The sequence below is a fragment of the Calidris pugnax genome, unplaced genomic scaffold (genome assembly GCF_001431845.1).
Source record: "Calidris pugnax isolate Ruff unplaced genomic scaffold, ASM143184v1 scaffold70, whole genome shotgun sequence".
In the NCBI taxonomy this organism is placed as follows: Eukaryota; Metazoa; Chordata; class Aves; order Charadriiformes; family Scolopacidae; genus Calidris; species Calidris pugnax.
In genome coordinates this window covers 9,923,821-9,936,081 of record NW_015090862.1, presented here as the reverse complement: position 1 = coordinate 9,936,081, position 12,261 = coordinate 9,923,821, and the positions used below count along the sequence as shown (strand labels likewise).

General features: G+C 44.2%; 1 protein-coding gene across 1 annotated transcript in view; it reads right to left on the bottom strand.

Moving 5' to 3' along the window:
- The window catches only part of PDE8A (phosphodiesterase 8A), a 156,617-nt gene extending 149,103 nt beyond the window's left edge, over positions 1-7,514 (bottom strand). Inside the window, exon 1 of the mRNA XM_014944422.1 lies at positions 7,157-7,514. Coding sequence (XP_014799908.1) covers positions 7,157-7,222 — 66 coding nt within the window. The 5' untranslated portion in view covers positions 7,223-7,514. The remainder of the gene's footprint in view (positions 1-7,156) is intronic.
- Between the last annotated feature and the right edge of the window lie 4,747 nt (positions 7,515-12,261).

Genomic DNA, 12,261 nt, shown 5'->3' with positions numbered 1-12,261 from the left:
TCTGCAGTTACAAGGCTGGCATTATACCATTACTTTTCCAAATTGCTCTCTATTTCTATCCACATTAGTCAGGTCTATGGGACACTTTTTCCACTGCCTATGACATGCCTTAAATTAGGGGTGACCAATTTTGTCAATATGTAGCGACCTAGCTTTATTTATAGAACACTTCAGATTAAACAGCAAAAGCTCCCACTGTCCTTTTATGCCTTTTCATTTTGCATTTAACAGCTACTTATTCATTTTACTTACCAACTAGGGCTATGTTTTTATAGCTTGTGGTTCCCATTTCAATATTATTCTATGCCATTTTCTGGAGGGCTAGGATTATGGAATAAACCTAAACACCTGGACAGTTTGTAAGGCACTGGGAGAGCAGCTAGCAATGTAGCAAAGGCCCCAGATCCCATCAGACAAATGTAGCCTTTCTGTTATAATAGGACCCAAGATAAAAAACTCTCAAACCCCATCAGATTCCTCCTAAGATTCTCTATGTGAATCCCAGCAGGCACACTGACCGCCCGCTCTGGCTGTTACCAGCATTAGGCTCCTGCGGAGGAGAACAGATAAAGTTGTTCTCCGTATCTGCTGCAGACAGGACAAGAGGAGGTGGGCTCGCATAGCAGACAGCATGGGAGGAAGAAACACTCTAATGCTAAAGAGATTAAAGCATTGGAGCAGGCTCCCCAGCGAGACTGAGGGGTCTCCAGAAGCAGAGGCTTTAAGAAGCCTGGGTATCCACTGCAGAGTCTAGGGGTCACACAGCCTCTGGGGTGCTGGGGCTTGTATTTCCTGCTGCTTGGTACACCTTGGGAAAAAACACCCTCAATTTTCCCTGAAACTGGTGTGCAAAATGCAGAAGCCTAAGAAGATACAAGTAGCCTGTGAAGTGTCCTGCTTTGCTCTCTCAAGGGAGGGCAAACCAAGGAAATAAGGAGTTACAGAAATAAACCAATAAAGTAAAATTAAGGTGGGGAATTTAATCACTCAGGAGACGGGAAATTCAAGGCTATGGTACCCATGGCAACTACTATTTGTCCACAGTGTATGGAACATTAACCTTAACTCCATATGCGGAAACAGAAAAAATTATGGGACATATCACGTATGAATGCATATTTCATGCAGAAGGTACTCTGTGAGGGCTACTGTGGAAGCAATAATTAAATTTCCTCACTGCAAAGCAGGTAGGTTCATGCACAAGCAGCTCTTCTGAGACACAAGCTAACGTCACCAGACAGAGCTCCCAGCTCATCCCCACAGTTTAGGCAGGGAAGATTCAAGGTCTTGGTTTGGCCAGTCTCACGTCCTGCTTTATAAGCTTCTGGCTGCTGTTCAGATTTTGTTTTGCAAATTGCCATCTGTTGATTTAGGGAATGTTGTGATCTTTCTTTCAGTTGTGTAGGTCAACAAGAATTCTGCACTTCTTGTATGTTTTTCTTTCAAGCAACTAAAGCAACATTCATTGTTCAACAGGGCAGAAGTCCAGTTCCTGCTGGGTGATCAGTTTATTTGAATGCGAGAACCAGATTATTGCTGAGTTAGACAGCAAACAAGTTATCAAAACCTGAGAGAGTTTTGTGCTTGCCTTGAGCTGAATTTTAACCCTGGGCTGGGTGCTGAGGAGTCTGATTACTTACGGAAAGAAGCAAAACCAAAGCCAGCCAAATTGACAGTAACCCTGTGGATGGAACTGTTGTCCTTAAAGTTTCAATTTTTGCATGATCTTGGACAATTGCTGACTGGTGTATCTATTTTTGCTAAAATTTGGCAGGCAAGAATTTATGAATATAAAATCTGACAGCATAAGTATAACAGCTGAGAAGACTAATTGCAAGCTGTTTAAAGAAGAATTGGTTTAATAAAAATTACTTCTATCTTTTGTCACTGCCATGGGACATGGAAGCAAACAGTCCGCTTGGTTATGACCCCCCCTCAGCCTGACTTTGGAGGTGCCATGTGCCATCTCCTCCCAGGTCCAGAGGCAGGCTGAGGAGAGGCTGTGTCCCTTGTACCACAGCCCAAGGAAAGGAGGTGTCTCCCTGCTGGGGCTTCGCTGCTCCCCAGCACAGCTCCGCCACACACCTTCCCCAGTGAAAACGCTTGGCTGTAGGTAGAAAAGGGCCTGAGCAGGGATCTTGGGCCCTGGTGCCTTGGGAAAACTTCATCAGAGGCAACACGCTGGGTACCAGTGCTTGCAGGCAGCCAGACCCAGCACCCAGCATCTCCCACATGGAAGCTTTCAGCAGGAGCGGGGCCAGACTCTAACCCAGCCCATCACTCTAATAAAGCGACTGAGCACATCCACTGCACCAGCCGGCAGAGCTCCGGTCTGACCTCTGTCACCACCTCACAGGCTGACAGGATGAGGCCAAAATCCAGCCATGCACACAGAGGGGCCGCTGGAGTGGAGGGCGCAGCTCGGGTGGCTGCGTGCCACAGGTGCCTTCGCAGGTTCCCCATCCCCGCACGGCAGGTTTGGGCAGCTCCACACGACCCCGGCTGGGGGCTGTTTGCTCAGATGGGGCTCCCTGCAGAGGGAAGGATGAAACGCAGTAAAACTCTCCTCCCGAGCAGCAACGTCCTTATGCAGTACTGTGCCAGAGGGCTTCCCTCCAGTACTTCTGGAGATATTTTACCGAGTCAAGGCCACATTTATCTAGCAGCAATTGAAAACGAGGAGATTGGCGTTTCTTTTCACCTGCGCTTCAAAATAAGAGTGCTCACACAACTCCCTCTGCCAGATAACCATCCCAGGGCTGTCCCAGGCTGCAGCCGAGGGGCATGGATGAGACAGGCAGCCCCAGGACACTGTGTGCAGCCTGCTTCACCTGTAACCTGGAGATGCGGTGAGCAGAAAGCAGCGGTGCCTATCCACAGCTGACTTACAGGTCAGGCTTGCCCAGGGGCTGGGAAGGGAGGGGGGGACCCCACACCGTGCCCTGTGGGCCACCCAGACCTCAAACACACACTGGTCCACATTCTGCCCACCCTGCTCCTCCTTGCTGAAGTCTGAAAACCTCAAAGTTAGCTCCAAAATGGAGGCCAATGGCCCCGTACCAGCAGCAGTCAGCTCACAGGCTTGAAACTCCCCACAGGACCAAAAAAGCCACAAAGATACCATTTTTCATGAAGGAAAACAAGTGTAGGGCAGAATTCTTGCAAATACCCATTGAGGGTCACACAAGAGCAGTGCCAGGGTCAGAAGGGCTGATTAAGAGCCATGTCGTTACGCCAGCATCCTTCACACGACATCCTGTTCCAGAGGAGGGGAGGGCTCCCACCAGCAGTGCTGCCCTTTGCTCCCACAGACACTCTCCTCCAGCAGCCTTTCCCGTCCCTACTGCAAACCCCAGACCAGGCTCTGGAGGGCTGGGCTGAAATTACAGACCTCATTTCCAGAGAGCCGTTAGTAACCTTGGACTCTTCTCTCTGTAAGCATCTTAAATATGAGCTATTTCTCACCAGGAAGAAATCAGGATTTGATACTGCACAGCAATGAACAGCTGAACAAGCCAAATCTTGAAAAATAGCTGCGTATATTTTCACAGAAGTCGTGGTATAGAATCCATCAGGTTCAGGAATTAATCTGGCCAGATGCCACCACAGTATCTGTATGTTAACCTGAGTTCAGGCAGATTTGAACACTACTGAAAAATCCCACCCTCCAAATTATTTCCGTTTCTGAATCTCTGACCTGCTGTTTATGGAAAGGGAAAGAAGCACAGCGATGAGGTAAATGTCTTTATGAATGCATTACTGTTACCTTTCTACTCTAACAACTTACGGAAATGACTTTATCACCCGTATTTATTGCTAATCAAGATCAGCACTAGGGGCGAGGAGGAGTAACTTCTGCCACAAAGTTTGTGCTAAGTCAAGACAGGTTTTCCTTCATCACATGAAAGCCATAGCCCAGGCAGACTTATTTGCCCCTGTCAATGGCTAGAACTTTCTAGGGGTTTGCTCTTATTTCTCACAGGTGCTCATGCTGGCACCCCTTCTGCAGGGCAGCACACGCAGCCTGAGCTGCAACAGAGCAGCGAAGTGGAAGCGCAGAGCAGCTCAGCAAGCTTCGCTGAACTCGGGTTTGAAGAGTTTCCTCAAAAGCAGCACAAGCTACTTTGCCAGCTAATCTTTCCAGCCTGCAGCTACAGAGCAAAGCACGGCTGTGGACCTGTGTCAAAGGTACATTTGTTAACACACTTCCCCCGGAGTGCTAATTAACATTTACATCAAGTACTATGAGAGTGAAAAAGCTTCAACACAAACACACTGCAGGGAAACGCAAGGAGCAAATTCCCTCTCCCCCGGATGCGGTGTACTGTTTGCCCTTCAGGAGCTGGTGAAAATCCAGTTTGTTTTGTAATCTTCTGTTCTCTAAAATCAGATATTTCTTCAAGTTAATAACTAACCAGCTTTTTTTTATTTAAAAACCTACAAGTGCATTTAAAATTCTATGAAAGCAAGGCCCTGCTGGCACTGGTGCGAGCCAGCCCGCGTGAACGTCTCCGTGCTGAGTCGCAGCATGGGCGCTCCCCAGTCTAATTACAGAAAATGACAATATTTTATGATTTTATAATAAACATAAATAAAAGAACATCAACACACTTTCGCTTGCGTCTTGAAACAAGACTGAACCCTCTTAAACTAAACACTAAGATAGGGAACACAAACAAATATTTGTAGCTGGATCTTCAATTGCCACATTTTGGGATGCCAACAAAGAGGCTCTAATGAGTAACATTTGTACCCACAGTAAGAAGCAGGCAAAATTATTTGCAAACACAAATTTGCACTTGAAAAAAAGCGAAGGCAGTTTCTGAAGGGCTGGTTAATGAGCTATTCTCAATATTATTTCTCAATACTTACTGAGAAAAATGAGTCATCACATTGAAGTAAAATTTTTAAGATGGTAATCAATATAACTAAAATATGGTTGAAAAAATGTTAGGTTTTTCAAGGGGGGGATGGAAATTCCAGTTTTTAAAGGAAAAACTAGAAAATCCCAGATTTACAAAAGGAAAGTCATATTCTATGAGCCATGAAAAAGTAGTATGTAAAGCTTCACCTATTCTGTGAACTTTTAGGCCATGAGAGAGTGCATATTATTATTCAGTAGATTCTCCTGACGCAACCATGCATCCTGCTCAGACTCCCACGAATGCAAATCTCTGTGCCACAAAAAGTGCCAGTATTCTTGAAACAAGGCGCACTTGCAGATGTAGAAAAACTTGACTGAACAAGGGGTACAGCTGCACACTACTTCCAGAAATCAGTTTCTAACTCTCCGCCTCCACAGAAATCAGGATCTGAGATGAATAATATATACTATGAAAACACAGACGTTTTGATTGCAAACTGGTCTAGAGTTCCGTGAACATATTTTGTTATTGTTGCCTACTTGCCAAATATTTGGGGTGAATAATTTTCAGCCTCAGTGTTTACAAACTGCTCTCATTGTTTTGTCCCTTTTTTTTTTTTTTTGAGTGTTGCTTGCTTCTGCCTTTTAACTGGATATCCAACTTCGTAAACAAGAAAATAAAAACAGCAAACAGAAAATGCAACAGTGATGCCTATTTTTGTTGGAGATACTCAGGCGAAGGACACTAAGCACTAATGAGAACGACTGCCTGGGCAGTACCATGGGAGATGTACCAAGCTATCAGTGCTGAGCACATGTTCCAAAAGGACAAGGTGATTGTGTTTCTTTTGCTTGACCAGCTCTTGAAACCAAACATATTTTCATTAGATACACAGATTTCTGTATTCACTAAGAATATTTTTTAATGAGTAGCAAACATTCAGGTATTTTGCAGACTGCCAGTTTCCTAATTTCTCTGTCTTAATTTCCAGTAACTCCTATCAAGAAAGGGCAATTCTAAGCTAAAACCTAAACTGGCACATTCCTGACATGATCTTCCAGACACACTTTCTACAAAGCACGAATGACGGGACTGAAATCCTGGCCTCAGCACAGACAACAGCAAAACTTCCACCAGCCCCCTCCAAAATTTGTGCAGACAAAAAAAACCACCCCACACTATTTTTTTGGAAACTAAAATGGAGGTAGAATGCCCAGCTCCCAAAATACTAATCATTTATATTTCATGTAACAGGATGAGATTAATATAAACATGCTAACCTGTCCAAATTGGAAATCTTTCAAATTTCAAGCACAGGAAACAACAAGGGGTTTTTTTCAGACAGGATGTCAGAGTTACCCCTGTGGTTATATGTGAGCTGAGGACAATGTTGTTACATGGGATCAAATTACAAACACAAGCAAACAGAAAACAATCTCCGAACGTCACTGTTCAGGATTTGACAAGAAGCACAGCTGACCCATTAGGAAGGTTAAATGCTCTCAAGCGAGCTCTGGGAGAATATGAGGAGTTTGCTGCTGGACATCGAGTTCCACACAGTTAAATTGTCAATTTGTTTGCCCAAGTTAATGCTTATCTTACCCTACACTTGCTGCAGTTTTACAAAACGCATTTGACCTGCAAATCTTAAAGCAGTGGCTTTGCTAAAATTGTAAGAAGTTTCTGGATTTTCCAAGCACCTAAGAAAACTATTTTGGTAGTTTCCACAGCACAGAAACCTGTAGTTACTCAGATATTTGAAACTTCCAGTGAGGTGGATGACAGTCGCTTAACCACACACATTACCATTTCATTTCTATTTCTAATGTTTAGCACAACCTTGCTCTAAGGAATTTCTGAAGTTGTTTACAAAGGCTGATGCAGAGGTTGTGTTCAGTCTGGTCCAAGGGCAACGGTTTACTGAAGTCACTTGTAAACAGCAAAAGGAGATAATATTTTCTGTAAGTGGGGGGAGGAAAAAAAAAAAAAAAAAAAAAAAAAAAGGACATCACTTCATGTTTTTACATCTCTTGGAAGCAGCCATAGCTGGCAGGATATATTCAGACTCTTACCTGATAATTTTCAGGTCCTTTTTGTGATTTGACTTGTTTTATTTGAACACAGCCAATGCCAATAGATAATATTGATTCCTCCATCAGTGGCAAGGTCCCAGATTCCTGCACAGATCTCACTTCAACCTGAATTCGTCGAGATTGCCCCTGACCAAAAGAAATTTTTTTTGTAGGGGGGGGGAGAAAAAAAAAAAAAAAAAAAAAAAAAAGAGTCCTCACCTTGCACCAAGGACCATTAGAGACAGGGCTGGTTTCCAAAATATCTGTTCCTTCATTTTCTTCCATGTCTAATTAGTTGCAAAACTTTGGTTTCCAATGAGAAACATTAAATCACCCTCCGGGCAAAACCAAAGCAAAGCGTGCAGGCTCTAGTATCCCCGTTTGCGAAAGCACTGCAGTAAGCCACACGCCAGCTTTATGGACACTGGTCTAATCCAAGGTTGCAGATCCCGGTTCTTCGCTGGATTTCACAGAGTCTGGCCTTTGTTTTAAGCCTTGATAGCTCCTCTTGTCGAGCATTTATCTCCCACAGACCTCCCTTGTGGATCCAGGTTTTCACACAGCAAATGGCAAACGTTTACAGCTTCCCAGGCACTATAGGAGAACTGACACTGAACCTCTGATCATCGCAGGAGAAACCTGACAACGGAGTGCAATACATGGCCACACCTCTCTGCTGCCAGAGCTGGCCTACACCATAAAATCAGAAGCAAGGTCACCCAGCAACCAACCATTCCACGTCACTACAGTAATAAAGCCAACTTACATTCGACTTATTGCTTGGGTAGATAAATATTGTTATTAGATGAAAGAAATCCAGAGAAGATGGCGGGGGCTGACTGTTCTGAGCTGAACTGTGTTCATTTTGATCGATGCAAACCTCTCAGCATACATTTGTGGGACACATAGCAAACCACAAAGCTCTTTTTGCAAAGGCCATTGGGGTCAAACTCCTAGGCCCATCTCCCTAAGGATGAGCAGACCCGTGGGTGGGTGGGTAACCCCTGCAGCAGAGAGCATCAGCTCACAGCCACGTGCTGGCAAGACTTGCATCTGCTTAAAAGATTTCCACTCTCAACAGTCTACGTAGGATAGGGACAAATTTACAAAATAGCCCCCAGTTCCCTGCCAGAATCCATAAAAATCAGGCTATACCATAAGTCTGCCTAAGGGAGCTTTCTCAAGCAAACGGATTATTTCTCTCAGGGAGCAACCACATCCCCAATGGAGCACACTCAATTTGGAAAGTGACATTTCTCTTCAAATGCATCATACGCATTACAAAGAGGGGCTACAATAAAAAGATCGATCCTCTTTGTTCTGTTTACACTGTGTATCAGGCAGTGCCACTGCAGATAGCTGCTACCCTAAAATTTCGAAATTGACTGTGATCTCTGGCATCTATTTAAAGACTTACATGGCTTCATTTTCAGTGCACCTCCTTGGCCCACTCAGGAAAGGCCTCTCTTTAAGAATCCCCAAAACAGAGTAGTCCAGGGTCACCGGCTACTTTGGAAAAGTAAGGTCATTTTTTCCTCTATCCAATATACTACCCTTCTTGCTGTACAATTCTTTATAAATACTTATATGGCAGGAGACAACATTTTTTTCCCCCTGGCAACTGTGCAGAATGATTAAAATTAATTCTGTCAAAATCTAAAATACTTTAATCAAACATTCATATTGGCAGCATCATTAAAAGTTAACGGTACAGGGATCTGATTATTGGACCTCTTTCTGCCACTGAAGCACAAAGTGCATAAGTGATTTGCTCAAGATCACATGCTCTATTATATACTCATCTTTTCATTAATCAAATTGGACTTCATGAGATATTTCTCAGCAGTTTAATTAAACTGGTCTTTAAGGAGTTTGAGATTACATTTTACAAAATCGCCAGTAATTAGAAGTGTTTATCTAGGCTATGACATGAATGGTTACAGGCCTTCAAACCCTATGAGTAGGATATGTCTAAGTGTGAGCCAGGTGTACACATTGTTGATTACACATGTATTTATTTCAAAGAAGTGAAGTGACAAAACAAAATAGGCAAGAAGCATAAGGGCACAGATGTCTCCATGGAGAGACAGCAAAGTGAAGGATAGAAGTGCAGATTTGGAAATCATCAACCTAGTCTATCTTTGCCATTGATTCTGTGATTTTGAGAGGTAAATCAAAAGCTCTGTGCCTCAGTTTCCCCACCTGTGCTGTGAGACTAGCAATACTCAGCACTACTGTCTCACTAGAACAGCTGGCTGTGCACTGAAGATATTCAATGTTTTCAAACTTGCATCTCTGTCTATGACACGTAGACTCCTACCATTTTCCCACACAAGCCCAAGAAAAAGCAATGCTGACTTATCTGCCCAGGTTGTGGGCACAAGTTTAACACCATCCCAGCCTTTTCCCAGTGGCCAACGCAAGCCTACAGTCCTCAAGGTCCCAGGCACAGGCTCATTCCACTGCAGCCGCATAGTTGAACAAGTTTTGCCTATTTTGAAATGATTCCAGGCTCACATGAACACGCTATCCAAACCAGCCAAGGTCCTCCCTTCCCAAGTGGAAGATTCTGCCACACACAGACTGCTGCTACAAATATTCACCAGGTTTAAATCTCACTTTCTGTGATCTCAATTGCCTGGGTCATTTTCTGAGCACTAAAGAGCTTTCACAGCACAGAACCTGACAGTCTCTCTGGAGCTAATGCTGGCTCACCATTGCAACCCTCACCGGGCACCTTTGGCCAGCCCTCCCTGCCCAGCTGGGAGACAGGTCAACCTCAGGGAGGGCATAAAACAGGAAACGGCTGAGGGGGAGAATTATACCAATCTTTGCCCCAGTTATTCACAAGGGCTGTTTATTATAGCAGCTTCAAGGACTCTGTTTTGCACCATTACTTTTACTTTCTTGGGCAAAAGTCTCTGATTACCAGTTGCCTGCCGAATTTTAAGAGAGCAGAAGAGGGACCTGCCTGAAATACCAAATTGCTTTGCTTTTTTTTTTTTTCCCCTCTGGTTTCTCTTTACAGGTCAGCCATTTAGTGACAAATTAGCTATGTCCTGGAGTAGGTGAAACTAGCAGTTGGAATTTTGCTTGCATTAAATAGCAAGCAGAAGTGCTGTGTCTCATTATCCACGTAGGTGTCCGTGTTACATCTTCTGCTTTGATGACATTCTGTGGCAGTAATTTTCACAGTTTTTTTGGTTTTGAATTGGCCATTTCCTAATTTAAAACAGGGCAATCAAAGGAAACACTTTCCCCATACGCAGCATAACATTAAGATAAACTTTCCTATGGTTGCTGTGGAGAAGCAAACTCACAAGGTTTTCAGCTTCAACCTTTAGTGTAAACCAGACATCTGTTCCGAGTTGTGTCAGATCACAGGAAGGATAGCCCACAGCTTGGTTTACTCCAGACTAATTTAGGAAATCAGGACTCTCCCCATGGATTAGTCACTGCCTTCTTGAGCAATGACAGGCCAGACACTTTGCTCTCTGCAGCTCAGCGGTTTTCCCCTGTAAAAGAAGGGTGACAGCTCTTCCCCGCGTCGAAAGGTGACTTGTGGCTGGAGGATCCAGCCCCGGTACCAAGCCAGAAACTAAACTTTTCAGCCGATTTATACATCTGCAGTCCTGATGTCAAAGTCCACTAGGAAAGGAAAGAAGAGGAAAAAGAAAAGGGAAAGTGCAGATGGGTCTAAAGATGGCTTTGAAGTACAGCCCAGGAGTGGAGATCAGGAAGTGAGAGCTGTAATTGCAGCTGGGTATCAGTTTCCTTTTTTATTTCAGGAGAGCCCACAGCATGGTGCAGTTTCTCTCTCTCCTGCAGAAAGCAGGCAGGAACAACACTCACCTCTGCAGGAGAACAGGAGGAGCTGTTAAGCGGAAGGGGCCACAGAGACAAAACAAGTCTTTACATTTCTAATGCAGAGGAAAGTAGAAAGCATCATGAACATGTCTGAAATGACTGTTATTACTTCTGGACCAGCAGGAAAAGCTGAAAACTATTTCTCATTTTGTTTCCTAAGGAAATTGCACTGTAACTTGCAGGCTCTGTCTGAGTTCCTTGCAACAGGGCCAGCTTCAAGCAAACTCAATAGCTAGGTGTCAGATTCATGAAAATAGGTAGCTCAGCAGATGGAAGAGGTCCTGCAAATACCCCGCAGAGCAAAAGGCTCCCAGCCGAGCCCACACCATCACAAAGACCCATGTGAGAAGGCACACCAGAGGGAAGCTGCCAGTGCTACAGAGATGGGTACATTAGACTTCAGGCTGGGGGCGGGTTCATTCCAAGCTGCCCCAAACCTGGCAATGCTGGGCCATTAGTGACACCCTGACACTCTTCATAGCTCAGGAAGCTGGATGTTCAGCTGAACACTCGGTGGGCACAAGCATAAAACTCAGACCTCAGATCCCACAGGCCTTTGACCCGAGCACTGATAAGGCTGCCCGCTACAGAGGCTGCCCTGTCCTGTCAGTAACAAGCTGCTGCCACAAGCAAACGTGTCAGAACAGGTTAATCGACATCCCACTGTAACTTTAACGCTATTAGTCAACACTAAACAAAGGTTTAAATTTTTTTCCTTCCTGAGATAAGCTGCAAGGCAAGGATCAGGGCTGCTGTGAGAAAACATGGACTCTTGGTATAGTGAAATAAACCTGTTTGTTCCAGTTAGAAAAAGTTTGTAACCTGAACTCAGGGGCCAAGTTATCACAGTAATGATGGCATCTTGAAGACCATTGCAAAGAGTTTAGGTTTTGGTATTTGCTAGGCATACCTCGAGTGTTTGGCCCTTACAAATCTCTTCTTGTTTAGGAAAGAAATCTCATTTTGCATCATACTGTGCTTATCTTTTAGCAAAAGCGGGGGCAGGATCCAAATATGCTGGTGTTTGCAGACAGCACTGGTGCAGTACAGCTCGTCTCTTAGCTTCACAATGAAGAAAATGAGCCACAATTGTGAAATCATTGCCTAACAATTGATAAGGACAACCACTGCAATCCTCTTCCCTGCCTCTTCTTGGCCAGTGTCCCATTTAGCACACATTACTGGATATATAGAAAAGAGAATGGCAATGTGGTTAAAGTACAAGCCACACACATAGAAGACATAGATCATTTATCTCTATGTCTTTTCTGATGTCCTCTTTCACCATGGCCAAAAATCTCTGTATTTACAATTAATCTTTTTCTCCTTTCATGACTATATTTACCATCCTTCTAACAGCTCTTGAGCTCTCCCAAAAAATGGGGTATTGTAAATAGGGGTGGGGGGAAGAAGCTGAAGGGACCTATCGCTTCAAAACAAAGCCACATCAGGTACAT